A 27,966-nucleotide genomic window follows, 5' to 3' on the forward strand; every position below is an offset into this window, starting at 1 on the left:
CCAGAGAAACATCAGTTGGTTGCCTCTTGTCTCCAACCAGGGATCTGGCCCACAACCCAGGCATGTGCCCTGACTGGGAATCAAACTGACCAGCTTTCAGTTTACAAGCCAGCACTCCATCCACTGAGCCACACCAGCCAGGGCGCCACAGAGCTTTTAAAATAAAACAAATGCCAGCATTTTTTTCCCCTTCCAGTTACATATTAGAGGAAAGCAGGATATTAATATAATTTTCTCAAAGTAAAGAAGCACAAAGAAAGGAAGTCAAATGGAATAAGGCTCCAATATCCTAACTCCAAACTGGCACGTTGAGCGTGGAATCACGTGCAGGATTTTCCATCCTATTCATTGGAAACAGGAGGAAGAGAAAGGGGAGGCGTAGGAAGAGGTCAGAGGGTACAGTACTGACCCCTCAGGAACCTAGAAACGTGGAGGTCTTGGAGGCCGTGAAAACTGCTGCTCCAGGGTTTTCTCCTTCTGCTGACGTTTAGTGCATGGGGAAATGCTGGATGAACAAGTGTCCGAGAGCGCAGCAGCACAATGTGGCCTGAAGCTAAAAGCAAAAGGGTTCATTGGCAGGAGGAACGTCAGGGGTCGAGGAGTGGTTTTTACAAGAGAAACCAGGTGGCGTTCTGGGGACTTGAACTGAAGGGACCTGTGGTCGACAAACTTGACAGTGACCATTGTCTCCGTCTTGGGAATGACAGTAACTGTGTCAGGCTCCTCGCATAACTCTCATTTGGTCATCACTTAAACCCAGTCAGAGCGATTTTATCCCAGTTTTTGGAAAAGGAAACTAAGGCCCGAGAGATTAATTTGACCAAGATCACTCGGCTAGATAGTGGGTGTCAGTTTCCCCGCCTGTGAAATGAGTGAATCACAGAACTAGACTCCGTTGCCTGCTGGTTTGTTATAAAGTCGCTTGGGATAGTCCTGAGTCACGAAGAGGCAAATCCTTGGGAATATAGGGATTTGTATTGTAAAGCAACTTTTGCTTTTTCCCCTTGAATTAGGGGTTCCTTTTTCAAGAGTTCAAAAGCGCAGGCGCGGGCGGGTCCCGACCGCTCCCTGGCACCCTTTGTGCAGGCCACGGTCGCCCTCTGCCGACGGAGGGAGGGAGCGCGCTGAGTGGACGTTTCCGGGCGCGAGAGGCCGCCATAAACACGCTGGCCTGTAGAGGGCGCCAGCTGGTGGACAGCGTAACCCACTCGGCCGTCCCTTCCTCAAGCACTTCCGTTCCGATCTCTATTGTTTATCCGGTTTGCTCCCTAGAACTTCCTGGTGTTTTCAATTTACCGTAAACAAAAGGAATGTGCGCCGACCCGGAAATGAAAATGGGGGCAAGGCAGTAGTAGCCCCGAAAGCCGTCAGTACGGAGGAGGGGGGAAGCCGTAGCCATGGCGGTAGCTGTGGCCATGGCAGGGGCCGTAGCCGGGACGGAGATAGGCCCGGCGGAAGAACTCGCCAAACTCGAGTATCTTTCTCTAGTGTCGAAGGTTTGCACCGAGCTGGATAACCACTTGGGGATCAACGACAAGGATCTGGGTGAGCTCGGGGAGGAAGTTCCTGCGCTCTCGGGGTGGGCTTCGAGGCAAGCGGAAGGAGAAGTGGGGTGGAGGGGCTGACTGTGTTTGTCCGAATGAGTCTGTCTCTGTCACAGAGACTTGGGCCGAGGGAACCTGCGGCGGTGGCCTCCGCCTGAGAGCCCTCCAGGCCTAGCTGTCGCTGAAAGAGCGGCCATCGCTGCCTGCTTTTGTTTTCCAGCTTCTGTAACTCTAGATAATTAAACAGAGTTAACAATCACAGCAGCCGCATAATGGTGGCGATGATGATAGTAGACATTTTTCTTGCAGCAGCTGCTTGTTGAGTAACTTTAATGCAAAGTAATCAGTATACCATTGTGGGGTACCTTGGGGCGGCCTGCCCTGCGCCCCGACAGTGCCTGCCTGTGAGGGATGCCGTGCAGATCGTGGGATAATCCGTGTGAAGCACTGAGCCTATAGTACCTGCCATGTAGCACATGGTCAAAAGGTCTTGACTGTTGGCACTGTTGTTACTAACTTATGTCCATGTAGCCTGATGGCATTTGGCCTTCACTTATTGTCATCAAAAAGGTAAAGGCGAATTCCAGCATGGAAATAGTATGATCGGACTAATTTATGTTTGTTATTCATGTTGTTATTTGTTAGGGTTTAGTCTAAATGAAATCATTCAGATCTTCTTGTGAGACTTACAGCTTTTTTTTTTTTAAGATTTTATTTATCTTTAGAGAGAGCGGAAGGGAGAAAGAGGGAAACATCAACCTGTGGTTGCCTCTCACGCGCCCCATACTGGCAACCTGGCCCACAACCCAGGCATGTGCCCTGATTGGAATCGAACTGTTGACCCTTTGGTTCTCAGGCTGGCATTCAATCCACTGAGCCACACCAGCCAGGGTGAAACTTACACTTTGAATCGTATCTCAGCCTATCATAAAATTCACATCTCTCCTGAAAATCTCTTCATTAGTAAATAGCTCTAATATTAGAAGTTTCAAGAACTAGGCAGGTTTGCAGAGAAAAATTTTGGGGTCAAGTTTGTCTTCCACCAACTTGGAGATTGTACCATCCAGCAGGTGCCTAGCCCTCAGGAGTAGGGTCTAGCTCTCCAGAAACTGTAGAAAGCATCCTGCATGTGTGTCCGCACGCACACGCGCGCGCGTGTGTGTACGTACGTTGCATGGGCTTAGGCTTTTGGATATTGTTGCCTTTGGCTAGTGAGCTAGTAGTTTCATGAGAAGAGATTACCATGACTTGGGACAGTAAGGTCTTCAGCCCTTAAATTCACTCAAAGGTCTGGTGAACCATTCAGTAGTTACAGCTCTTCATTTGTAAAAACTAACTAGAACAAGAGTAACTTTTTATTTACCAGATGGGATGTTGCCTGATTGATGAATCGTTCGATAAAGCCAATTGGAGCTTTTAAAAAAATTAACTAGGACATATGTGAATAATCTGTCTTGGTAGTCTAAATTCTCTTCTTCACCTGTACTGGATGGTGGTCTTTGGCTTTTATGACTTTGGATAGCCTAATTAGTTTTGTTTATAACATGCTTGGAACTGATTTTTTTTTTTTTTGCTCAGGTCTCCATTCTTCTTGTCTTAATCCCTTTTCTCATTTGCAGCTGAATTTGTGATCAGTCTTGCCGAGAAAAACACCACCTTTGATACATTTAAGGCTTCCCTCGTGAAAAATGGTGCAGAATTCACGGTACGTCTCTCGGGAGACCCCCATTCTGTTGTAATGTCACTGCTGAATTTTACTTTTGATAGGATTTAATTAGGGTTTTGGTAGAGAAAGGAAATAATTTGTGCATACCAATCAAATGCAACATTAAGTTTGCGATGTTTTTTATTTCTGTATTTTTCAATTACAGTTTACATTCAGTGTTGCTCTGTGTCAGTTTCAGACGTACAGGGGTTTGACTGTCGAGTGTGTAATGTTTTCGTGCCTCCAAACGGTGGTGTCGCTGGATTTCCCGTGACACCCTTCCAGGGAAAGGGAGCAGGCAGGAATAACTTCCCTTCTCTAAAGGATATCCCTTTTCTTCTTGTTTTTAAGTACTGAACTAGGGGCTGACCATTTTTGTTCTGTTTCTTTTTGAAGGATTCCCTTATTAGTAACTTGCTGCGTCTCATACAAACCATGCGGCCTCCAGCAAAGCCTTCTACTAGCAAAGGTGAGCCGAGTTTCCACCTGAGCTTAGCCTCCTGAATGGTTTAGATCGCCAGCGTGCTGTTTGTAGTTTGACGTAAATCTAGTGTCGAAGTTCTTTTGTTAACCATTAAGAATGTTGTGTTTGTTTCCCTTGTAGCAGCTGCTGAACAAGTAAATGTTTGAGTAAATTTTGCAAAAAAATGTTTTTTTAAGTGTCAAACTTAAAATAGAATTATAAGATGTAATCAGCCAAATGAATATCGGTGCACCTACCTGTGCTTGCATAGGTTGTTGAGGATTTTGTAATCAGTGCTTTTTTAGAGAGTTAAAGTATGTTTATAGTAGTACGTACGAGAAAATGAGTAGTGTGTAGAAAAGTTCCATGCTCTGGTTTTAGTTTGATGCAAATATAATGTCAAAGTTCATTTGCTAGTCGCTAAGAATGTTAAATATATATATTTTTTTCTCATTCCTTCATGCTCTTGAATGAAACAAGATCCGGTTGTTAAACCCAAAACTGAGAAAGAAAAGTTGAAGGAACTCTTCCCCGTCCTCTGCCAGCCAGACAACCCCTCTGTTCGGGTACGATGCCCCTTTGGGAGTGTCTGTTACAACTGCACGTTCCCCTCGCCCTTCTCTCAGTCTCATTAGTTACTAGTTTTTTTCTTTTATTAGTTATTAATTTTAGGTTTACCTTTATTGTAACATATTTCTCAAGGCGAAAGTGTGTGGTCACTCTGAGTGCATACGTGTAGGGCAGTGTCGGAGGGTTCAGGGAGTGATGTTTGGGGGAAACGAGGTTAGAATTTGTGGGAAGCAGTGACTGGGGACATGAAATAGGTGTGAAATAAGTTAAGATTCTGGAACAGATACCCAATGTGCGAAGTTAGATATTTTTGCTCCATTTCTTGTTGGAAGTCCGATTTTGGAAATGCTTTGGTTTTTAAATTCCATTTTAGCAAGTACTAATTGGGTATCTGCTATGAGCCAAGCACTGTTCTAAGTACCAGGAATACAGCACTGAAGAAAATAGATTAGAGTTTCTGCCCTCTTGGAGATTATTACGTTCTAGTACTGAGGCGGAGATAGGCAATAAACACAGAAGCTCTAGTAGAGAAGAGACAGTCAATAAACAAATAAGTAAGTATAGAATGTAGCTGATACCAATAAGAACTATGAAAACAATTAAGCAGGGGAAAAGGGAGAAGGAAGTGTGGAGAAAGTTGTTTTTTTTTTTTTTTTAAATATTGTACTTGGTTTTAGAGAGGTGATGGAGGGGAGAAGGAGAGGGAGAGAAATATTGATCAAGTTGCCTCTTGCATGCACCCAGACTGGGAAATGAACCTGCAACTCGGGCACGTGCCCTGACTGGGAATTGAACCACTGACCTTGCGCTTTGCGGGAGGGGAGGCCCAACCAACTGAGACACACTGGCCACAGCGGGAGAGTTGTTTTTTAAAAAATTTTAGCGCCTATATTCTGTTTATAATCATCACCTGCACGCTTTCACAGAAGGGGTGACGTCTGATTTCCTTCCTTCACCTTGCATGAAGGACAGAGGGGATCTGCCGGATGTAGAAATGACTTCCAGGAGCCTTTGTGCATCCCTCTGCCTCTGTCTCAGGCGGTGTTGGGAATCTCCACCCCCTTCTGCTTCCTTCACACAAGTGGGCAGCGATGTGGGGCTGTCAGATTTGTGGCGCCTGAAGTACAGACTCTTTTTTTTTTATTTTTATGAGCGTGCATTTGAAGCAATCTGAGGACAGTGCGGGGAAGTGAGATCCCAGATGCCCCCGAAGCACAGACTCTTGAGTGATGTTTTTGCCCCGTTCTCCTGACTTGGCTGCCTCCCGCCCCTGCAGACCATGCTGGACGAGGACGACGTGAAAGTCGCCGTGAACGTCCTGAAGGCGCTGGAGGCCCTGATGCCCAGTGCAGCCGGCCCGGAGAAGCCGCGGGATGCCGAGCACCGGTTCGTCCTCGCCATCCTGTCCTTTGGGGGTTTGGCGTACTCCCATAGTTGAACTTTGTGGGCCAGCCAAGCACAATTTCAGACTAGTTCACAGAATCCGGACTGGCCATTACCATATTGTTGGATCTCTTTTTTGCTCCCTGTCAAGAGTATTTATGCAGCAAACGCTAAGATGTTCAGAAGGTAGAAGTTTGGGCTCAGTGAGGCTAAATATGTTCATGGCCTCATTCTTTTTTTTTTTTTTTTTAAGATTTTATTTATTGTTAGAGAGGGAAGGGAAGGAGATAGAGAGAGAAACATCAATGTGCGGTTGCTGGGGGTCATGGCCTGCAACCCAGGCATGTACCCTGACTGGGAATAGAACCTGTGACACTTTGGTTGGCAGCCCGCGCTCAATCCACTGAGCTACACCAGCCAGGGCTATATGGCCTCATTCTTTATTGACCTGCAGGATGTCCTAGTTACTGAAACTCTGAATCAGTGTTAAGTCTTAGAAGGCACTTAACCATACTCACGGCACTGTGCTGGGTGCTTGGGGACGCAAAGATGAAATTCGGTGGGTTTCTTTTTTAAACAGGCGTTTCTTGATTTATTAGGGACAAGACAAAGAGGAAGAAGCGGAGTCGCAGTCGAGACCGAGAGCGTGACCGAGAGCGTGACCGTGACCGTGACCGTGACCGAGATCGAGACCGTGATAGAGACCACAAGCGGCGGCACCGGTCCCGCTCTCGGTCACGTTCCAGGACCCGGGAGAGGAACAAAGGGAAGTCTAGGTATCGGTCCAGGAGCAGAAGCCAGAGTCCCCTCAAAGACCGGAAGGACCGAGACAAGTATGGAGAGAGGACCCTGGACAGATGGCGGGACAAGCATGTGGACCGCCCTCCCCCGGAAGAGCCCGCCATCGGGGACATTTACAACGGCAAAGTCACCAGCATCATGCAGTTCGGATGCTTTGTGCAGCTGGAGGGTCTGAGGTAATGGCCGGGGCTGTTCTCCCCACCGGTGACGGGCACCCCTTATCACCGGGGATTTCCACGCTCCAGAACGTTACTGTGGTTAATGACGCTTTAATCACATTGGCCATATCAGGTTATTAGAAACTGACTTCACATATGAAGTATCATAGAGCCATGTATTCTTTCCTCTACCTTCAGGACATCTGCTCTTTTGAGACAGATGGGAATTTGTGGCCATCCCATACCTCCCCCCACCCCCATGTCTTTGGGAAGGGGGGTGGTGATAATATAATGCTTCTCTATTGTTTGGCCACCTCCTTGATACTCTTCTTTTTTAGTTAAGACCATTCCCGTTTGTTCAGGCCCGACCAGGGTGGAGGTCGGTTGGGGGAAAGGTGTTCTGGGCGTGCCCCAAACGTGTCTGCCCTCCCCCAGGAAACGCTGGGAAGGCCTGGTGCACATCTCGGAGCTCCGGCGGGAGGGCCGTGTGGCCAATGTGGCCGACGTGGTGAGCAAAGGCCAGAGAGTCAAGGTCAAAGTGTTGTCCTTCACTGGGACCAAGACCAGCCTGAGCATGAAGGTAGGTGAGGTGTGCAGCCTGGTACCGCATCCGATGGCCTGGGAAACTATATAGAGACAGCAGGTGAGCTGGCTTCGCTGTTTCTGTGCCCTAGGATGTGGACCAAGAGACCGGAGAAGATCTAAACCCAAATCGACGACGAAACCTCGTTGGGGAGACCAATGAGGAGACCTCAATGAGGAATCCGGACAGACCCACTCACCTCTCCCTCGTCAGCGCCCCCGAAGTGGAGGACGACTCCCTGGAGCGCAAGCGCCTCACCCGCATCTCCGACCCGGAGAAGTGGGAGATCAAACAGGTGGGCCCCTTGCTCTCCTGGCCACAGAGCCACGCAGCGCGCGGCACGGTGGCTGAGACAGTGGGCCCTGGGGCCCGATGGCTGGGTGAATCCCGGGCCCTTACTAGCTGTGTGGTTCTGAGCTACGTTACTGCACATCTTTGAGCCTCGGTGCGCTTGCCTGCAAAATCAGCCTTGTGGGGATTAAATGAGTTGACAGAAGTAAAGCTCTTAGGTTAGTGCCTGCATATGGTCACGCTATGTAAATTTTTGTTCCTGTTTTCATCACGCATCAGTAAACCTCCGAATCACAGTGTACTGTGTAGGTACTAGGGCTACAAAGACCGAAGTATCACGGTCCCTGCCTCTGGTGGAGACAAATTGAAACAAACAGTTGTTAAAGCTCACATAGTACATAGTGAGGCATGCGCAGAATGCTGTGGAACCAGGGGAAGGAGCGGAGTTAGCGGATAACCCCTCCTGGGGAAGGGGAACTCGAGCCACGGGCAGCGCGTTGTCCTGCCCCCAGGGGTGGGGGTTTTGATGTTGGGGCTCTGCAGCACTCCGCCACAGGAGGAAAAAACCTTGCTTCCTACACGGAACCTCTGTGTTGACTCTCCTACTGAACAAGTGTTTTGTTTCTAGCAAGTCACAAACAATGCTCTCTGTCCTTTGACTAGATGATTGCGGCCAATGTGCTTTCCAAAGAAGAGTTCCCAGACTTCGATGAGGAGACCGGCATCCTTCCGAAGGTGGACGACGAAGAAGGTAGGTGACCGGCCCTTGGGCGTGGGCGGGCTGATGGGTCGGGAAGACCGTTGGCAAGTTGGGCCATTGGATGAGGTGCTCTGTTTGTGGTTCAGTCCAGTGGTTCTGCGTCACTCACTCCTTGGGCCTCACCTCTCATCTCTCAGAGGACAAGGGTGGTTTCCGTGATGGAAACAAAGAAGCTCACTTTTGTGGCAAACATTTGTGTATAGTTTTGCTGGTTGCTTATACGTTTTCAGGATATAAAAAGTTATATTTTGGGGACTAAATTTGATCTCCTGTCTCTTAGTAATTGTTCTGAAAGTCCCGGATCCACCTTGATTACCTCTTAGTTGCCCTGGAAACAGCTTCTATTTTTTTATTTTTTAAATTTATTTATTTTTTTGTATTGTTTCCATTACCATTTATCCCCCGCCATACCCTCTTTCATCTCCACCCACCCCCCGACCTAGAAACAACTTTTAACTCGGTCCATTACCAATTTTTAAAAATTGTGAAACGAATTCTGTAACGGAACACGTATAATTTATATAACGAACACCTGAAGGAGCGTCCGCACACCCGCCGGGAAGTGGAGCTCCCCAGCGCCTGCAGCCCCTCCGGGCCCCGGATTCGGTCCCTCTCCTTGCCCCTCTGTGTCGGCATCGTCCTGAGTGCCGTGTTAGTCACCGCCTCACTTTGCTTTGGTGGTTCACCCTCTACGTGTTTGTCCCTACACAGTAGTCTGTTTTTGAACTTGATTTTCTTGACTCGTTATCATTTTTTTGATATTTATCCGTGTTGGTTTTATAGTTGTATTTCTTTTGTTTTCATTGCTGTAGAGTGTGACTCTATATAAATTTACCATTATTAATCTATTTTTGATGGGTATCTGGGCTGTGTCTGGTTTTTTTGTTTACCTTTATGAATAATACTATTACAGAGTTCCTCTATTTGTCTCTTACGGCACATGTGCAGGACTTTCTCCTTTTCCTCAGTGTGTAGAAGAATCGCTGGGTGGCAGGAAATGTGGGCATTCAGCTGTACCAGGCAGTCCAAAATGTTCTCTAAAGCCTTTGTGCCAATTTACTTTTCTACTGTGTGAGTGGCTTCCTGTTGCTCCACGTTCTTGCCAGCAGTTGGCATAATCCCACTGTCCAACTTAATTTTTTCTTTGCCGCTGTATTGTGGGTTAAGTGTAAACTCTGTTATTGTTATTACTGATTGATTTTGGAGAGAGAGAGGGAGAGAGACAGAAACACTGAGGTGTTGTTCCGTTTACTTACACATTCATTGGTTGATTCCTGTGTGTGCCCTGACCCGGGACTGAACCTGCAAGCTTGGCGTGTCGGGGCGACACTCTAACCAGCTGAGCCTACCTGGCCAGGGCAGGAGTAAACTCCATAGTGAGGTCGGATGGCAAGTGCCTTCGTGCCATGTGGAGTGTGAGAACGGCGTTTTCCACAGGCTTGCCTTGTTTTGAAAGTAGCTCTGATTAGTTCTTGGGCTGGAGGGTGGGGGGGACAGACGCCTGGGTTATGGTTTCATGTGCATTGCTGTGCTTTTGACCTTGGGAGCCAACGTCGACAAAGATTGCTGGTGCTTGTGGAGATTAACTATTCTGATGAAAGTAATCGGTCCCTTTCTTTTGTTTTTGGCTAACTCTTTTTTGGGGACTTTTAGATGAGGACCTTGAGATCGAGCTGGTCGAGGAAGAGCCCCCGTTCCTGAGGGGGCACACCAAGCAAAGCATGGACATGAGCCCTATCAAAATCGTTAAGGTGAGACACGCCGGGGCTCTAGCCTGGAGTTGTCACGGGAACTGTTTTCTTCGTGTGACGGTTCTGTCTTCCAGAGCAGGCTATTGGACCAGTGTGAGTGGGATTCAGGCCCCAGGAGGCAGCGTTGACTGTTGATCAGGGCCTGGAATGTTTTTGTTTTCAGGAGACACTGACTTTGTTGTTTTTGGCTTTTTAATTATTTTGCTCTCATTTTAGTGTTTTTTGGGAGGAAGCAGTGATAAATGAGTGCTCGATCCCCCATCATGGCTTTCGCCCCAGCCTCAGGGCTTGAACCATCACCCTGCGTGTTCAGGGGCGGTTGGGCAGGGGTCACATGACCAGTTGTTGCCGGCCCCTGAGAGAGCCGTGGCACTGGGTGTTGTGGGGGGCGGAGCTGGGAGAGATGATGGGATTTTAGGTTCGGAAAAGGGGTACCTTAAAGGTGCCCCAGCCCAGCCACCCATTCAGTTCTCACATTCACCCACGTGTCCCTCTGCAGTGTTCCTCCACGTGGTCTCCTGCCTGCCATGGCTGGCAGCAGGGAGTTCACCAGCCCTCAGGGAGACTCGTTCCATCTTCAGGTGGATCCGACCATTGGTTCCTCAGGCGGAACTGAGATCTGTCCTGCTGAATCGTTCCTCTGGTCTTCTTTAGTTCTCAGTCCACGCAGAAGGGTTTTACCCCTTCCCTATACGTCCTGTCTCTCTTGGGGTTCTCCTCTTTAAGCCAACCACCTCGATTCCTTTAGTGATTTATCATTGTCTTCATTCATGTTCTCTGAATTCGCTACAATTTCTTTCTTTCATGTAGTCTGGTAGGTCAGTATGAACTTTTTTGTAGATGGGTCTCATTCTTTAGATTCAGATGGTGTAGCGTCCGCATTTTATTCCTGGACTTTTACCGTGTTCTGAGCTCCGTTCTGACCCTGCTGCCCTGCCCTCTGTGCCCTAGAACCCAGACGGCTCCCTCTCCCAGGCGGCCATGATGCAGAGCGCCCTGGCCAAAGAAAGACGGGAGCTCAAGCAGGCCCAGCGGGAGGCCGAGATGGACTCTATTCCCATGGGACTCAACAAACATTGGGTCGATCCTCTGCCTGATGGTAGGACCCTGGGGGCATGGGGACTTAGAAAAAATCAAATCAACGACATTTCGGTTTGCAGGCCGGCCCTCAATCCACTGATCCACACCCTCCAGGGCTATTTTTAAAACATGTTTAAAGTAAAAAATGTTTTAGTAACCCTGGTCAAATGATTAGACAGGCTGAGTTTTTCTCCTAAGTAACTTAAAAGTCATACAGCTTTGAAACTTCCCTTTTCATAGAATTCTTTGTACAGTAAATATTAACTCCTGGCAGTTATAGTCATAACAAGCATTTTATTAGTTTATGTTAGGCCACTGGGGATACAGCTGTGAATTAGACACCATCCTTGCATTTATGAGACTTACAGTTTAGAGGAGATGATTATATTTGTCAAATAATTACCAAATTACTAAGTCATGAGCAGTGCCGTATGAGGAAACACAGGGAATGTGGCTGCGGTGGGCCAGGTCCCCGGGAAAGCCGAGAACCGGAGACACAGGACTTGGTCTGTTAGAGGGGCCGGGGCAGGGGTTGGGGAGCGTGTTCTCATCTGGGCTGAGGAGGAGTCTGGGCTGGGGCCGGGAGCGGGGAGAGACCACCTGTGTGGCTGCAGTACAGAGAGAGAGGGGTGGGGGGCTGAGGGGTGGGAGGACTTTGTAGGTGGTATTAGGAATTAGGGCTCAATTCCGAAGTTCACTGGGGAACGTTGCAAAGTTCTAAGCAGGGGTGTGGCATGACCAGAGTTGCATTTCCCAAGGATTTTGAGGGTGCACTGTAGAATGGGTTGGAGGTGGCACGTGAGAGAATTAGGAGGCTTTTATCATATTAGTTCAGAGGGGAGAGGATGGTAGCTTGAACCCCGAGCTAACAAGGAGGAGTGTGCTGGAGAAATCCGATTGGTTGGATGTGGAGGAGGGGACGGCAGGGTAGCCTGAGGGCGATACCAAGTTGCTTGTTGCTCTGCAGCGGAAGGCAGGCAGATCGCGGCCAACATGAGGGGCATTGGGATGATGCCCAATGACATTCCCGAGTGGAAGAAGCATGCCTTTGGGGGCAACAAAGCTTCCTATGGAAAGAAGACCCAGATGTCAATCATTGAGCAGAGAGAGAGCCTGCCCATCTACAAACTGAAGGAGCAGTTGGTCCAGGTAAGAAGCCCCGTGTGGTGGGGGGGTCATGGATTTCCTAGAGAAGAGAAGGTAACATATTTTAATTGGAATCCGCTGGACAGGTATGTGTACATTTAAAGTGGTTTTTCCAAAGGGGATAGGGGAAAGAAACCAGAACGTTTCCAAGTACTTTTTAAAAAATGTATATTAGTGTACATTATTCCTATGAGGAAATAAACCTGCTTGAACTGGGGGGCCCTAGAGCAGTTCTGGGTGGACAGTGTCGTGCTGTCCCCTGTACTAGTGGACATGGGGGCCAAGGGCAGCCCTTTGCTGTTACAAACTGTGTAAAAATGAGATGACAGTTGCGGGGAAGGTGCTGGAGATTTGGGACTGACAGTAAAAAGAAATCCTGTGTATCCCTTTTTATTTAGTCCTGTATATGTATTTTATTTATTCTTTTAACTATGTGCATGTAGTACTTAGAAAATTGTATGTGTATATTAGGGAGGTCTGGGTGGTAATTTATGCTTTTAGCATCCTCTTGTTTTTAGGAATTCAAGAAAACCAATGAATTAAAAAAAATAAGTCTGAGTCAGTTGAAAACAGAGAACCATAAAGTTTAACATTTTAAATTTAAGTTATATGTGCAATTAAAATAAAGAGCATTGCCCATAGGAAAATCATTGCTATTTTTTTCAGTGCAAGATCAAAAGTAATTTAAACCCTGGTGGTAATCTTACCACTTGCGGACTGTCGTGTCCCCTTTTTCCCCTGTAGTGTCAGGACATAAGCGTTAATGACTTCATCCAGAGTAGCGCGCGGCAGGTTTGAATCACCATGTCCGTACTCTGTTGCCCTCAGGCCGTCCATGACAACCAGATCCTGATTGTCATCGGAGAGACGGGCTCCGGGAAGACCACGCAGATCACCCAGTACCTGGCGGAGGCGGGCTACACGTCCCGGGGCAAGATCGGGTGCACCCAGCCCCGCAGAGTGGCGGCCATGTCAGTGGCCAAGAGAGTGTCAGAGGAGTTTGGTTGTTGCCTAGGCCAGGAGGTGAGTGGGAAGCGGAGCTGCTCTCTAAGTGCCTGAAGAAAAGGTCAAGGACAGGCTTCTGTCTGCAACATGCTGATAATGGGACCTGTTTCTCCCCTGAGGGGGAGAGGGTTCTCGTTGTCACCCCTGATCTGTTTGGGATCCAGTCCACAGCTGACGTCACCGTGAGGAAATCACTGTACATCTTGGTTAAATCCTTGTCTGTTAAGGTTACGGGTCACGGTCTGACTGGGCTGAAGTCTTGTCTGGTGACTGCGCAGGTGAGGGGTTTGTGTCCGAGGTTCCGCCTTCTGTTCCGCCTCAGGTGGGCTACACCATCCGGTTTGAGGACTGCACCAGCCCCGAGACCGTCATCAAGTACATGACGGACGGCATGCTGCTGCGAGAGTGCCTGATCGACCCCGACCTCACGCAGTACGCGATCATCATGCTGGACGAGGCGCACGAGAGGACGATCCACACCGACGTGCTCTTCGGGTTGCTGAAGAAGGTGACTGGGTGCTCCGGTGGCCCTCCGCGCCCTTGGGAGCTGGGTTCCGGGGCGTGGGCCTGTGCCCCCTTGGGTGGTCCTTGTTAGCAAGCCGCCGCGTTCCTCCCTCAGACGGTTCAGAAGCGGCAGGACATGAAGCTGATCGTCACCTCAGCCACCTTGGACGCAGTGAAGTTTTCCCAGTACTTCTATGAAGCTCCCATCTTCACCATCCCCGGTCGAACATACCCCGTGGAAATACTGTACACGAAGGAGCCCGAGACGGATTATCTGGACGCCAGCTTGATCACGGTCATGCAGATCCATTTAACAGAGCCGCCAGGTAGGGGGCGAGAGCGTGGTCTCCTCCTAGGTCCAAGTCCCAGTGTGGGTATCCTTTTCACTCGGCTTCTTAAACGTGCCTTTAAATAGTGTGTCAGGCTTGCACGCGTGAAACGATGGTGGTGAAAATGCACATAATGGTGTGCAGGGTTTAAATGCACCTATTTAAACATAGACACGAGTGATAAATGAATGGAATAGACATGACAGATGAAAACCTCTGGGTTCATTAGAGGTCGGCATCTGAGTGTACTTTCTGTCATTTGGAGCCTGTTAATGTCACTATGGCCTTTGGATAGAACACACACACACACCCACACACACCCACGAAGTACATCGACGCCCCTGTTCTCTTCTCAGGCGACATCCTCGTCTTCCTGACTGGCCAGGAAGAGATCGACACAGCCTGCGAGATCCTGTATGAGAGAATGAAGTCCCTGGGGCCTGATGTTCCCGAGCTGATTATCCTCCCGGTGTATTCTGCTCTTCCCAGCGAGATGCAGACCCGGATCTTCGACCCGGCCCCACCCGGCAGCAGAAAGGTACCCTGGGCAGAACTGAAGCCCCCTGTGTTTTGAGACCATGCAGTGCGTGCAGCTGGCCCTAACGGGGATGGCTTAGGCGTGCGTGAGTCTTGTTTATTATGTTCTGGAGACTGGTCCGGCCACTGTGTTGAGGAGTGAGGGTTTCGTATGTGACCGCTGCTCCTCTCCTCCCTTCCTTGAGGCGACAGATGTTTTTGAGCGTCATCCAGGCTTTGGAGTAGACTCCAGGGCGGCAGTCTGAGGACCGGCCTCCCTCTGCCTCGAGGCATCCCCAGCGGACAGGCGTGTGATGTGCAGTGTGCAAGTGCGCGGTGGTGCGCTGGCTACCCAGAGGGCAAGCCCCCAACCCAGTCCTCTCAGAGCGAGTGAGGATCCAAGCTAGTCCTGAAGGACGTGTGGTGTTCGTGTAAGCCAGCAGGGCAGGGGCGCGCGTGTTCTGAGTGGACAGAATAGCCTGCGATGGCCGAGAGGTGAGAGGCGGGGGCCGTTTCAGGGACCTGTGCGGCTCCAGGAGCTGGAACTGGCGGCGTGGATATGGCAGGCGATGGGAAAGGAGACAGGTGGGGTTTTTTTAAGTTACAGCTTTACTGAGATATAATTTACATACCACACAATTTACTCCTTTAAAGTATACGATTTAGTGTATTCACGGACTTGTGCCATCATTGATTACCATTATTATTATTAATTAATGATTAACCATTAATCACTACAACTTCAGAACAATTTCATCACCCCGAAAGAAACCCTGTACCCTTCGGCCATCGCTCCCCATTCACCCCTCTGCTCAGCCTCTGGAAACCACCAGTCAACTTTCTGTCTCTCGATTTGCCTCTTCTGAACGTTTCACATAAGTGGGATCATATACATGGGATCCCTGGTAACTAACTTCTCTGACATAGCATGTTTCCCAGGTTCATCCATGTTGTAGCACGTATAAGTACTTCATTTCTTTTTGCTGTCAAATACTGTTCTATTGCAGAATGTGGGTGTACCACATTTTGTCTCTCCATTCATCAGCTGACGGACGTTTGGGTTGTTTCCACGTTTTGGCTGTTATGAATAATGCCGCTGTGGACACTATTTACAAGTGTGTGTGTACCTGTGTTTTCCTTTCCCCGGGCACGGAAGACAGATGGGTCTGAGTAACACTGCAGAGTTAGAGTGGACGGGCGCAGCGGATGTCTGCAGGTGCAGGGGAGGAGGGCAGGAGGGAAGGCAGGCGTGACTCCCAGGTGTCTGGCTCGGGCAGCCGGATGCGAGACGGTGCTGAGGAGGGAGACACGGAGGAGGAGCAGGTCTGGGGGAGGAAGATGGTGATTCCTCTCTGTTCTGTTTCTGATTGACTTCTTTTTGAGAGGGCTTCTGTCGCTCTGCGGCAGGTGGAAGCCCCCCCGGGCCGGGAAGGTGCTGGCACGATGCGAGATGTTCTGGCGTCTCCTAGCAATGCTTTTTCCGAGCAATTGTGTTTTATTAGCTGAACCTCTGGGTGGAAGAGCAGTGGCAGTGCCAAGCTGAGACCAATAATCTTCTAGATCGCACATACTGCCGCACACACACAAACCGTGAAATTCCTCTGCTGCCTCGTGGTTCCTTTTATGATTAGGGAAAAAAAAACAACTCCCTCTTGTTCCACACACACAAACAGCCCATTTTGTAGTCCAGATGTCCCCGTGGGGGAAGAAAAATCTCATTTTGCACTGGCACATGTGATGCCAGGAAGTCCCTGCTTTCCCAGGGTGCTAGAAAATTAAAATTGTAGTAATCAACATTGGATCTAGAAAATGAGGTATGTAGCCATTTGCACCAAATGAAATTGGCTTTGATTGGCCTTTGCTTTTTTCTATTCCACTTTCTCCTCTTAGGTGCGATCCCTTCCCATCCCGCCCCCCTCAAGCTGACCCTTAAGAGGAAGGCACCTCCCCTTCTGCCCATTCGAAGCCAAACCGAGATTGAGTGCTGTCTCGTCCTCTGAAGGAGGAGATAACTAACTGCACGCTCCTTTGGGAAGGTGTTCCAGTTCAGAAGTCCCGTTTCCCACCTCAGGGCTGAACCTGGTTGGCTCAGTCCAGCTGTGTCCCTCGCACCTGCAGGTTGTGATTGCCACCAACATTGCAGAGACGTCGCTGACTATCGATGGCATCTACTACGTGGTGGACCCTGGCTTCGTGAAGCAGAAAGTGTACAATTCCAAGACAGGGATCGACCAGCTCGTGGTGACCCCCATTTCTCAGGTGCGGCAGTTTCTGCTCCCAGCTTTCCTGGGAGTCCTGGTCTGGGCCTTTCGGAAAACCTTTACGGTTTTGTGTTTTGAACTTTGTTGTTTTCAGAGGTGAACTTTTAAGGTACTGGGTGCTTTCATGAGATAAGGAAGATTATTATTATTTTTTAATCTTTAGAATAGTGTTTCAACATTAAAAAACCCCATGAAATTTGAACTTGAAAAAGAGTTTGAATCCTGGCACCATAGATTATCTAACATAGATAGTAAGAACATTAAAAAAAAAAGATTGTATTTATTTATTTATTTTTAGAGAGAGGAGAAGGGAGGGAGAAAGAGAGGGAAACATCAATGTGTGGTTGCCCCTTGAGCACCCCATACAGGGGACCTGGAACCCAACCCAGCCATGTGCTCTGACTTGGAATCGAACTTGCGACCCTTTGGTTCACAGGCTGAATACTCAGTCCACTGAACCATATCAGCCAGGGCAGTAAGAACATATTTTTTAAGCACTGTACTTAGCCAGGGATATTTGAGGTAGTCACAATTCATGAGACAATAATGCGGTTCTTTGGTAGTTATGGAATAATTTTCTGCCTAAATTATATTTACAAATGAATAACCTGATTATCCTTTTTTGAGGGCAGTTTGGCCACAATGTATCAAAAATCTAAAAGATGATCTCCTTAACCTAACAGTTCCAATACATCTGAAAGTTAGAAATGGTTGAATACATATCTAAAGGTGATGTAAAAGAATGTCCACTGAAGCACTGTTTATATTAGAAGAAACCTGGAAAAATTCCCTCGAAAGGGAAGTAGTTTAATAAAACATGGTATATCCTTGCCATGCAGTGTAGTGTGGCGTTAACATGGCGGTGTGTATCTATATTTAATGACACAAACCGTGATATATTTTTTGGAGTTACAGAATAGCAGGCACAGTGTGACCTGCTTCTTGTTTAAAAGTGGGTGGTGTGCACTTGTGCACAGGGCACGTGCACCCGCCTGAGACTGGGAAGCATGTGGTCAGAACGCCAGTTGGTGTTATTTCTTGGTGGTGCTGCTGGTTACTGTGCGGATGGCTGAAGTGCATTTGTTTTCTTTATACTTTTATATATTGTTTAGTATTATTTATAGTACTCAAAGTATTATAAGAGGCATGGATTACTTTCATAATTTATAAAAACCATCACACCCTGGCTGGTGTAGCTCAGTGAATTGCGTGCAGGCCTGGGAACCAAAAGGTTGCTGGTCTGATTCCCAGTCGGCACATGCCTGGGTTGCAGGCCAGGTTCCCAGTAGGGGGCGTGCAAGAGGCAACCACACATTAGTGTTTCTCTCCCTCTCTTTCTCCTTTCCTTCCCCTCTCTCCAAAAATGAAGTAAAAAAAAATTAGGCTATTTTCATTTTGAAATGTAAGTAATAGTAGCTGACATTTGCTGGGTGCCTAAGTGCTAACGCACTTATTATAGGCACTGTCCTAGGTACGTTCACTTACGTGCACTCCTTGAGTTCAGAAGTCCTGTTTCCTGCCCCAGGGCTGCACCTGGTTAGCGTGATCCAGCTGCGCCCCTCTCGTCTGCAGGTCGTGTTGCTCCTGTATGGTAGATTTTATGATCGTCCTCATTGCCCAGGTGAGACTGAGGCACGGAGGGGCTAAGGGTACACAGCTGTGGAGTCAGGGTTTGAATCCGGGCAGGCCGGCCCCAGTGTGTGTGCTCTGCACCACTTCTCGGGTGGTGCGGGCCACTCACGGGGATGGGGGAATTAGCCCCTCTCGCCCTTTCTGATTTGGAGAGACGTCTGTGGGATGCTGTGGCGTCTGCCACCGTGTGTGATTGCTGCCCGCCTTTGTGCGGTAGTGACCTTTCACACTACGTCCTTTGTTTGGAGCTGGCAGAAGAATGTAAATCCTAATACTGTTTGTAAGACAGATGGTGTTGTCAAAAAATGGCTCTCTTCAGTTTGCTATTCAGCGTTTCCTAGCAACCTATGGCTAAGCTACAAATATAATTTTTAAAATTTGATTTAGTTATTTATTTTTAAAAGTTATTTTAAAAAATTTTTATTTATTTTCAGAGAGAGGGGAAAGGGAGGGAGAAAGAGAGGGAGAGAAACATCGATGTGTGGTTGCCTCTCAAGTGCCCCCTACAGGGAACCTGGCCTGCCACCCAGGCTTGTGCCCTGATTGGGAATTGAACCGACGACCCTTTGGTTTGCAGGCCCACACTAAATCCACTGAGCCACACCAGCCAGGGCTATATCATAATGATTTTTTTACAAAATCAATATTATATTGTCTTATAACTTGCTTTTTCACCTATGCGAGTGAACATTTCCTTCTGGTGCTGAGCGCCTCAAACCTGATTTTTAAAACGGCTGCAGTCATCACTGGCACACGATGATGACTGTTTTATTTCGTTCCCGTAAATGTTTGGCTGTAACCGTAGGAATAGCATTTTGTCATCTTGTTTTATGCTTTGTCTTTCACATCATGCCACTCTTATTTTGAGGGCGTATTTCTGTGATCTTCATGATATTTCTTTGTTTTCCTTCTGCATTTGTTTCACTTGAACAAACTCTCCTGGAATGTTGAGTGTTGGAGAGGGAATGGTAATAACCTTGGTAGTCTTGGAAATGGTCCTGAAGGAAGTGAAATAAACCCTATTTCGGGTTTTGCCCGCAGTTAAGTGCCCCTCTTCTAACGGATTTCCTGGGTAAGGCCGTTAGACGGTGGTTAACAGACACGCTCCTTTTATGTGCACCCCCGTAGGCTCAGGCGAAGCAGCGAGCCGGCAGAGCCGGGAGAACGGGCCCGGGGAAGTGTTACCGGCTGTACACAGAACGTGCCTACCGAGACGAGATGCTGACCACCAACGTGCCCGAGATCCAGAGAACCAACCTGGCGAGCACGGTGCTCTCGCTCAAGGTAGAGACCGCTGTCTTCCTGGGATGGGTGGGCGGGGCAGTCCAGTCCCGGGCCTGAGTGGCCTGAGTGAATGAACCTCAGTATTGTGTATGACCCTTGCTCAGTGCTTGAGTGGCCCCGTAGAACCCGGCCCTCGGCGTGAAGTGCAGACGGCTGCGGTCTGGGGCCGAGTCGCATGTCTGCTGCGAGCGCACATGTTTCCTTCCTTACCGCAGTAACCGGCAGAGTGTGTGATCGTGAAAGATTTCGTTAGGAGCGTTTTCTGAAAGGATGCTAGAAAAATCGAATCAGTGCCAAACTGCGGACACACTTCCTTCATCCCTTTGGCTGTCAGATCCGGTTCTGTTCTTTTAGAACGGAAGCAACACTCCCAGCCCACAAACGGTGTCAGCAGAGGTTTCAGACTGGCCCTCTGGGGTCCTGGTTTTCATTCTGAATCACTGCTCTTCCTCTCTCAGTCCCCAGCGAGGACCTTCATTCTCCTTTGGCAGGGGGAGCCGCAGGAGTAATTTTCCAGATGATGGCACACCCCCCTCCCTCCCCGCCCCGCCACTGATGCGCCCCTGGAGCCCGGGCACGTTGCTGGTGCAGCCTGCTCTGCTGTAATTCATTATTCATTCCCTGGGAGGGAGGCCAGAGCAGAGCTCCAGAAGGGAACTCGCTCCCCTCTCTGGAGTGAGGGCAGTGCTCTCAGCTGCGTGTCCTTGGCAGACTCACCTGCTCGGCCCTCTGTTCTGTGTTCTCTCCGGAGGGCTGTTGTTGGTTATCTGTTGCGGAGATAGATGAGATAGCGCAGGTGAAGACACTTGGCACAGGGCTTACTGATTGCGCTCATTCCTTACAGTTATTACTCACACAATGAGCGTTTATTGGACACCTGCTGTGTTTACGGTCACGAGCAGTTTATGGGAGAGACACAGAAAGCTTAGGTCCTACCGCATCATCCTGTGTATACACTTGGATAATGCAACATTCATTTGTTTCTTTTTCTTTTTTTCATCAAATTAGCTAACAAATGTATTGATTGCTTACTTCGTACCAGGCATGCAGATTCCCCTGCATTGTCGTGGTTTTGTTTCTGAGTGTCTCACCATTATGAATGCTCTGAGAGCAGGGACCGTATCTTTGTGATGCTCGTATCCCTGCCGCTGAACATGGTACGTGGGTGGCACTTCCTAGATGCACCGTAGAAATCATGCGTGCTAGGGATAGGGCAAGCTGGTGCATCGTCTTACTTTTTTACATTATGGTAAAATGCACAACACATTGCCATGACTGCCTTTTTGAAATGTTAGTTTGGTGGTGGTAAGGTCATTCTGTGCTGTGCAGCCGTCACCGTTCTGCATTTCCAGAACTTGTCCATCATCCTGAACACAGAGTCTGTACCCATGAAACTAAACGGTCCCCTTCTCCCTCCCTCTAGCCCCTGGTAGTCATCATTTTGCTTTCTGTCTCTGTGAATTTGCCTCATATGAGTGGGGTCAGACAACGTTTGTCCTTTTATATCTGGCTTGTTTAACTTAGCATGATGTTTTCAGGGTTCGTCATGTTGTAGCATCGTGTTAGAATTTCATTATTTTTTAAAAGTGAGTAATGCTCTGTTGTATGTGCATACCATATTTTGTCTACCCATTCATCCATTGATGGATATTTGGGTGGTTTTTACCTTTTGTCCATTGTGAATAATGCCACTGCGAGCACTAGTGTACAAGTGTCTGCTTGAGACCCTGCTTGCAGTTCTTTTGGGTGTGTACGCCCGGAAGTGGGATTGCTGGATAATAGTGGTGATTCTGTGTTTAACTTACAGAGGTATCACCGAATTGTTTTCCATGTTGGCTGCAGTATTTTACATTCCCACCAGCAATATATGAGGATTCCCATTTCTCTGAATCCTTGACAACACGTCTTTTTAAATAACCATCCTAGTGGTGTGGAGTGGTGTCTCATTTGTGGTTTTCATTTGCATTTCCCTGATTACTAGTTGCGTCGAGTATCTCTTCATGTGCTTCTTGGCTATTTTTATATCTTTGTATGTGTATTGATGTCCTTTGCCAATTTTTAAGTTGTCTTTTTTTAAACCCTCACCTGAGGATACGTTTATTGATTTTATTTGTTTACTGATTTTAGGGAGAGGGGAAAGGAGAGAGAGAGAGAGAGAGAGAGGGAGGGAGGGAGGGAGGAAGAGAAACTTGTATCAGTTGTCTCCCATATGCGCCCTGACTGGGAATCAAACCTGCAACCTTGTGGTGAATGATGCTCCAACCAGCTGAGCCCCCTGGCTGGGGCTAATTGTTGTCTTTTTGTTGTCGAACTGAATGTACTATCATTTTGAGGGAGTGTTTTTTAAAGTTTCCTGAGAAAATACGCTCTTTCTACTAGTCTGAGTTTTGCGTGGCCCAGCCCTGGAGGTTGCTGCTTGCCTTGCCGGTGACTTCCCGACTGCAGTTAAAGAAACAGGAAGGAAAGCAACAGGCAGTCTCTCTCCGGGTTAACGCTGGCGAGGCTGACCCTCCCATCCCACGCTTTCTTCCCTTCTGTTCCAGGCCATGGGCATCAATGACCTGCTGTCCTTCGACTTCATGGACGCCCCACCGATGGAGACCTTGATCACAGCCATGGAGCAGCTGTACACCCTGGGCGCACTGGATGACGAGGGCCTGCTTACTCGCCTGGGCCGCAGGGTAGGGGACACGCTTCTGGTGCTTTGGGGAGCTCCCCTGGCCAGTGTTCCCACGCTTTGTTTTGTGCAAAGTCAAGCTCTGAGGCCATGGATAAGTTTTGAGTACAATTCTAGATACCTGTTTTAACCTGGATTTTCTGCTGTCTCTTAAAACTCCTTCTTTACAGAAAAAGACATTTTATCCACAGTCAGTTTGACCTTGGCATGTATTATTGAGTCTGGCCTTAATTTTTAAAAAATTGATTTGAGAGAGAGCGGGGGGGAGGGAGAGAGAAATAATCCGTTTGTTGTTCCACTTATTTTTGCATTCATTGGTTGAGTCTTCTCCGTGACCTGACCAGCGATCAAACCCGCAACCTTGGCCTATTGGGTTGACGCTCTAGCCAGCTGAGCTACCTGGCCAGGGCTAGTTTCATCTTAATTTTAAAAGATGTCTGCAGAATTTCAACCTACACAACAGTAGTTATGTTCTTGGTAACACATGTATCTTTCATTGGGATTTCTTTGGGAAACAAAGAAACAACAACATCTTCTGATAGAGAGGGGCGTCTCACACCATCATGCTTGGGTACGCTTCCTGTGGTGGGTCTGTTGCCCACTCTGACCCGCGTCTCACATGGGCAAGTCCAGCTGGGTCTTGCACAAGGAAGAAACTGTAGTTTCTCCTTCTCCCGCTAGATGGCAGAATTCCCCCTGGAACCAATGCTGTGCAAAATGCTGATCATGTCTGTGCACCTGGGCTGCAGTGAGGAGATGCTGACCATCGTGTCCATGCTGTCTGTGCAGAACGTCTTCTACAGGCCCAAGGTAGGGCGTTCGGGCCCATGCTCAGGTGGGGCTGCGGTCGAGCCGGGTGAGGTCAGCCATTGCCCGGTGCTGGACAGGGCCACGTAGGGCTCCTCGGGACTGCTGGGTGTTCACTAGCAGCTGTCGGGTGGAAAATGACCTTCCCCCACTGTTTGGCAGGACAAACAAGCCCTCGCCGACCAGAAGAAGGCCAAATTCCACCAGACGGAAGGAGACCACCTCACCCTGCTGGCCGTGTACAACTCCTGGAAGAACAACAAGTTCTCCAACCCGTGGTGCTACGAGAACTTCATCCAGGCCCGTTCTCTGCGCCGGGCCCAGGACATCCGCAAGCAGATGCTGGGCATAATGGACAGGTGACGTCTGGTGTCTGCCCTGCATTTCGGTTGCGCTTCCTTGAATGTCGTGTCTCTTCATCTCTGCGTGTACCCGTGGGGCTGTGGACTCCTGTGTAACGCTTTTCCTCCCGCTTTCCCGTCTTTGTTATATTCCTCCCCACGCAAGGGTGCAGCTGAAAACCACTTCAGAAAGTTCCTGAGAGGAAGATGATTTATTGTTGGAAAAAGAAAAACCTTTGCTTACAAGTCTCTGGAACATTATTAGTTCCCCGTCCCTGGGCAGAGCCACCTGCAGCGCGCCTGGGGCTGGCTGTGCGTGGGGGCGCCGTCGCTCCGGCAGGTGGGGCCTCTGGACACACAGTCGTCTCACATCTCGGCCCTCCCTCGATTTCCTTTCCCGGCAGGCACAAGCTGGATGTGGTTTCCTGCGGCAAGTCCACGGTCCGGGTGCAGAAGGCCATCTGCAGCGGTTTCTTCCGCAACGCTGCCAAGAAAGACCCGCAGGAGGGTTACCGGACCCTGATCGACCAGCAGGTGGTCTACATCCACCCTTCCAGCGCGCTCTTCAACCGGCAGCCGGAATGGTAGGCGGGCGGGCCCCGGCCCGGGAGCCGCTCTCTGTAGAGAGGACCTGGGAGTCTGCTGGCCCTCGGTGTTCACGGCTTCCCCCGCCCCCGGCGCTTCCTGTCCCGACATTGCTTGTGTTTCCGGGGCAGCAGAAGCCTGGGTTCGGCACAGTCAGACCCTTTTGAGAGAAATACAATCATGGAAGTGAGAGCTGGGAAGGATCTTAGAGATCATTTAGTGAGGTTGTTTAAAAATTAGTTTTTTCAAGTAGCATTTTAAAAAAGTTGTAATCTTACCTGCCCTAAAGTAAAACTGGTTTAAAACCACTGGGCCGCCGTGGCAAAGGGAAGGGGAGGCGGAGCCCTGCGGGCTTGGCTTTCCCTGTCCCCTCGTGGCAGCCGCGGGGGCTCCCCGGCGCCTCTGCAGGGCCCTGGAGCTCTGGGGGGCAGCCTGAGGAACCACCGCCCCGTTTCACAGAGCAGGAAGCTGAGGTCCAGGGACGAGACGTGGTTGGCTCTGTGTCACTTAACTAGTAGGAAGGAGCCAGAGCCAGGTCCAGAGCGCATCATCCTGACAGCTTTCTGGCGGTTAGAGGTGTGCAGCCTCCCCAGTACTGGAGTGTGGCTGTATGAGGAGAGACTGCAGTCTTTGGGGGTCAGGCAGCAGCAGTAAGAGGGTCAAATGCAAGCCTGGCTGTGGCCCACCGGGGACCAGGGTGCCTGGGGTGGGCCTGTGCCGGAGGCCTGAGCCTGTCTCTGTCCCCCGCAGGGTGGTGTACCATGAGCTGGTGCTGACCACGAAGGAGTACATGCGCGAGGTCACCACCATCGACCCCCGGTGGCTTGTGGAGTTCGCTCCTGCCTTCTTCAAGGTCTCCGACCCGACTAAGCTGAGCAAGCAGAAGAAGCAGCAGCGTCTCGAGCCCTTGTACAATCGCTATGAGGAGCCCAACGCCTGGAGAATATCGCGGGCTTTCCGGCGGCGCTGACGGGCAGGCCCTGCTTGCCTGAGCTGCAGCGGCGGCCCAGGGCTGGGGGCTCACCCTTGGCAGATGCTGACCCTGTGGACACGGCTCTCCAGTGGCCGCGTATCTAATTAACTGGACTCTTTCCTTACTCGATTTGCATTTCTTCCCTCGTGGTAAACTAGAAACAGGGATTTATGCCCGGTTTGAGGAGAGCCTTTTGCCCCCACTACCCTAAGTCACCAGGGCCACCTGGGGCTCCCAGCCAACACAGGGTACGCTGCACCAGCTCCAAGGAGGGCAACTCGTGCAGCCCTGGGACGGGAAACGGGGGTTGCAAGCATCCGACACCTGGACGCACAGACCGATGGGCGTGGTGGGCACCCTGCTGCCCTGCTCGGTTCTCTGGAGGAGGGAGCCCAGGAGCTCGTTGGAAGTTTCAGCCCCGCCTCTGCTCCTGTCCAACCCCTGCACTTTCGACCGACCTCCTGAAAATATTTATTTTCTTAAGGAAACAAAAATGACTTTCCTTGAAGGTTTCTTTTAGCTGAAAGGTTAGGAAATTGGCCTGGGCTCAGGGTGGGGAGGTTCAGTGTCTGTGGCGCTGGTGCGCATGGTGGAGAGTCCGCTGGGACCAGAACCTGGGGCCCCTCTGGGCTGGGAGCTGATGCGCAGCCTGGACCCCCAGTCAACCTCAGCACCTGTGCTGTGCCAGCCCTGCTGCGGTCCTCCCCCGACCAACCACACCCACTGCGCAGGCTCTCGGGGCTGCGCGGGCGCCTGAGCCGTTCCAGATGCCACATGTCCACTGCGGAAGGCTCTCCCTGTCTCTCCCGCCCACCACACTCATCATGTGCAGTGTATCCTATTTCCTTTTGAAACTTGTGAGTAACGACAAAGCTTTTGTTTTGTTTCCCCTGAAGCCCTCACTGGGCTGTAACAAAGGGCGTTTGTGGTCAAAGCCTCCCCTCCCCCGCCCCAAACTGAAAACCAGCATAACGCCGGCTCGTGCTGCCCAGCATCCATGCTCCGGGTCCGCACCAAGTGGTTGGCCCCCAGCATTCCGTTAGGGAGTGACCACCTCCCAGGGCCCCTTTCACCGTGTTTGAGGGGGCTGTTGACCGGGAAGGACAGACAGGTGCTGCCGGGCCGGGTCGTGGGACGGCTGGTGAGCTGTTGGAGACGTGAGGCTGGTTTAGAAGTCCCTGGGGAACTGAGCACACTGTATGCCAGTGGGCTGCACTGCCTCCCCCATGCCCACTCTAGGAAGCTCCGAAATGATGTAAAAACTGGAACCGCCACAGAATTGCACGCCAGACACTGAGACTGTACGACATTCTAGGGAGTGAAGGGATGTGGGCTGTCGTTGGGCAGCGGACACATCACCCCGAAGGCAGTGCAGAGAAGCGAGTGGAGAGGCACACAGGCCGAGGAGTCTGCTGGCTGAGGCCCCTGCCCCTCGTCAGAGCTGAGCGTGCTCCTCGGGAAGCTCAGGCCTGTCACTGAGGGTGGGGTGGGGAGTTTGTGTGCTACCAGTTCAGCCTTCTGGGGAGAAGGCAGTGCAGGGCCGGTGGGGGAAACGGGCGTGGCAGCGGGGCTGGGCACCCGGCCCACCGATCTTAGTTCCAGCCCAGCTCTCCCCAGTTCAGCAACAAACTCGGCTCTGCAGCCTACCTGTCCCTGCTGAGTGACCAGCACCGATGGCGTTGGCATCTGTGAGACCATAGCCCCCAAAGATGGCATTTTTGGCTTTGCACTCAGGTTGAGAAAGGGATGTGTAACAGGGCCCGTCATCTCTCTGGGTTTGCTGCACGGGGAGAAGGGCCCTGGCTCTGTGGGTGTTCCTTGAGCATCTCCCATGGGAGCTGGGGCTACTTCTCCGCTGCAGCAGCACGGTGGGGTCTGACCTGGCAGTCCGTCCGGAGCCGGCACGCGGCCACGTTGCCTAGCCCGCGCAGAAGGGGGCCTCCAGCCAGGGTCGGAGGGCGGGCTCGCCCGCTGCTCCCACACAATGGGGCCCTTGTTTCTCCTTGAACCGGTATTACCCGAGCTTGAGTGACAGCCCAGGAGAGGATGTGGGTCTCACGCAGGGAGCTGGAATCTTCTTGGCCATTAAAGTGTGTTCACTGCACCCCTGCGGGAGCCTAGCTCAGGAGTTTCCTGCCCCGCACATGTGCTGAGTCTGTGCTTGTTTGTGTGTGTGTGTGTGGGGGGGGGGTGCCGTCCCCGTGGGGCGGTTAAGCGCTACTGCTGGGTCAGGCCTCCCGGTTCCAGGTTCCCCGTCGTCCGCTCCGGAGCGCGGTCTGGTTTTGGCTGCCTCTGCTTCAGCCCAGAGAATTCCCTGCGCTGGCTGTTGCGTGCCTCCTCCGAGCGGTGCCCCTCCAAGCCGAAGGCTTTGAACAAAGAGCTGTAAGGAGTGGCTTGTTCATGAACGTGGGAGGGCAGAGGTCGCACGTCTCGGCCCGTGGAGACCTTTTCCGTGATGCTCTCGTGGGCCGGCACTCAGGACCCATTCCCGCCCAGATTTTACACCGTCTCACGGATGGCCTGGCTTTCATGTGGAATTAAATCACAGATATTTTTTAAGACTTGTATTTAACATTGTTCTTTTCCTTGCTCTAAATCGTAAGTGGGTACACCAATGCTTTGTTTAAAGGGGGAAAAAATTAATGTTGCTTTTACTTGTGGGTAGTGGCTGAGAGGCATCGCCTCCTGTGGAGGCTGTCGGGTCTCACATCAGCTTTGGGGGGAAGTGGGGCAGGCATTCGTGAGGGGAGGGCGGCCCCGGCTCGCGTGGCCGTGGCCGTGATTTAACCGGAGAGCGCCTGGCTTCTGGCAAGCTGC

At 50.3% G+C, this 27,966-nt stretch overlaps 1 protein-coding gene across 2 annotated transcripts; it reads left to right on the forward strand.

The window, feature by feature from the left end:
* Nucleotides 1-1,281: 1,281 nt before the first annotated feature.
* Nucleotides 1,282-27,708, forward strand: DHX8 (DEAH-box helicase 8). 2 transcript variants are annotated; one of them, XM_045836360.1, is made up of 23 exons: nt 1,282-1,545; nt 3,164-3,249; nt 3,646-3,718; nt 4,193-4,278; nt 5,559-5,668; nt 6,265-6,642; nt 7,060-7,204; nt 7,299-7,502; nt 8,162-8,249; nt 9,912-10,009; nt 10,961-11,108; nt 12,057-12,238; nt 13,064-13,258; nt 13,563-13,748; nt 13,860-14,070; nt 14,430-14,611; nt 16,708-16,848; nt 19,611-19,766; nt 22,310-22,447; nt 23,125-23,253; nt 23,413-23,609; nt 23,996-24,175; nt 24,927-27,708. In XM_045836360.1, the coding sequence occupies exons 1-23, from the start codon at nt 1,398-1,400 to the stop codon at nt 25,144-25,146; spliced, it is 3,681 nt and encodes a 1,226-aa protein (XP_045692316.1). In that variant the 5' UTR covers nt 1,282-1,397; the 3' UTR covers nt 25,147-27,708. The 2 variants fall into 2 exon arrangements, with proteins under 2 accessions (XP_045692316.1, XP_045692317.1); XM_045836361.1 differs by having other exon boundaries at nt 27,451-27,708.
* The last annotated feature ends 258 nt before the right edge of the window (nt 27,709-27,966 follow it).

Source organism: Phyllostomus hastatus, unplaced genomic scaffold, assembly GCF_019186645.2.
Source record: "Phyllostomus hastatus isolate PE091 unplaced genomic scaffold, TTU_PhHast_1.1 phas_contig_210, whole genome shotgun sequence".
Taxonomy (NCBI): Eukaryota; Metazoa; Chordata; class Mammalia; order Chiroptera; family Phyllostomidae; genus Phyllostomus; species Phyllostomus hastatus.

Excerpts from the sequence above, each read along its gene's own strand:
- DHX8 (XM_045836360.1), top strand. The coding sequence starts at position 1,398 with ATGGCGGTAGCTGTGGCCATGGCAGGGGCCGTAGCCGGGACGGAGATA. Across the intron at positions 14,612-16,707 it reads CCCCACCCGGCAGCAGAAAG|GTTGTGATTGCCACCAACAT; the intron begins GTACCCTGGGCA and ends TCGCACCTGCAG. Across the intron at positions 23,610-23,995 it reads ATGCTGGGCATAATGGACAG|GCACAAGCTGGATGTGGTTT; the intron begins GTGACGTCTGGT and ends CTTTCCCGGCAG.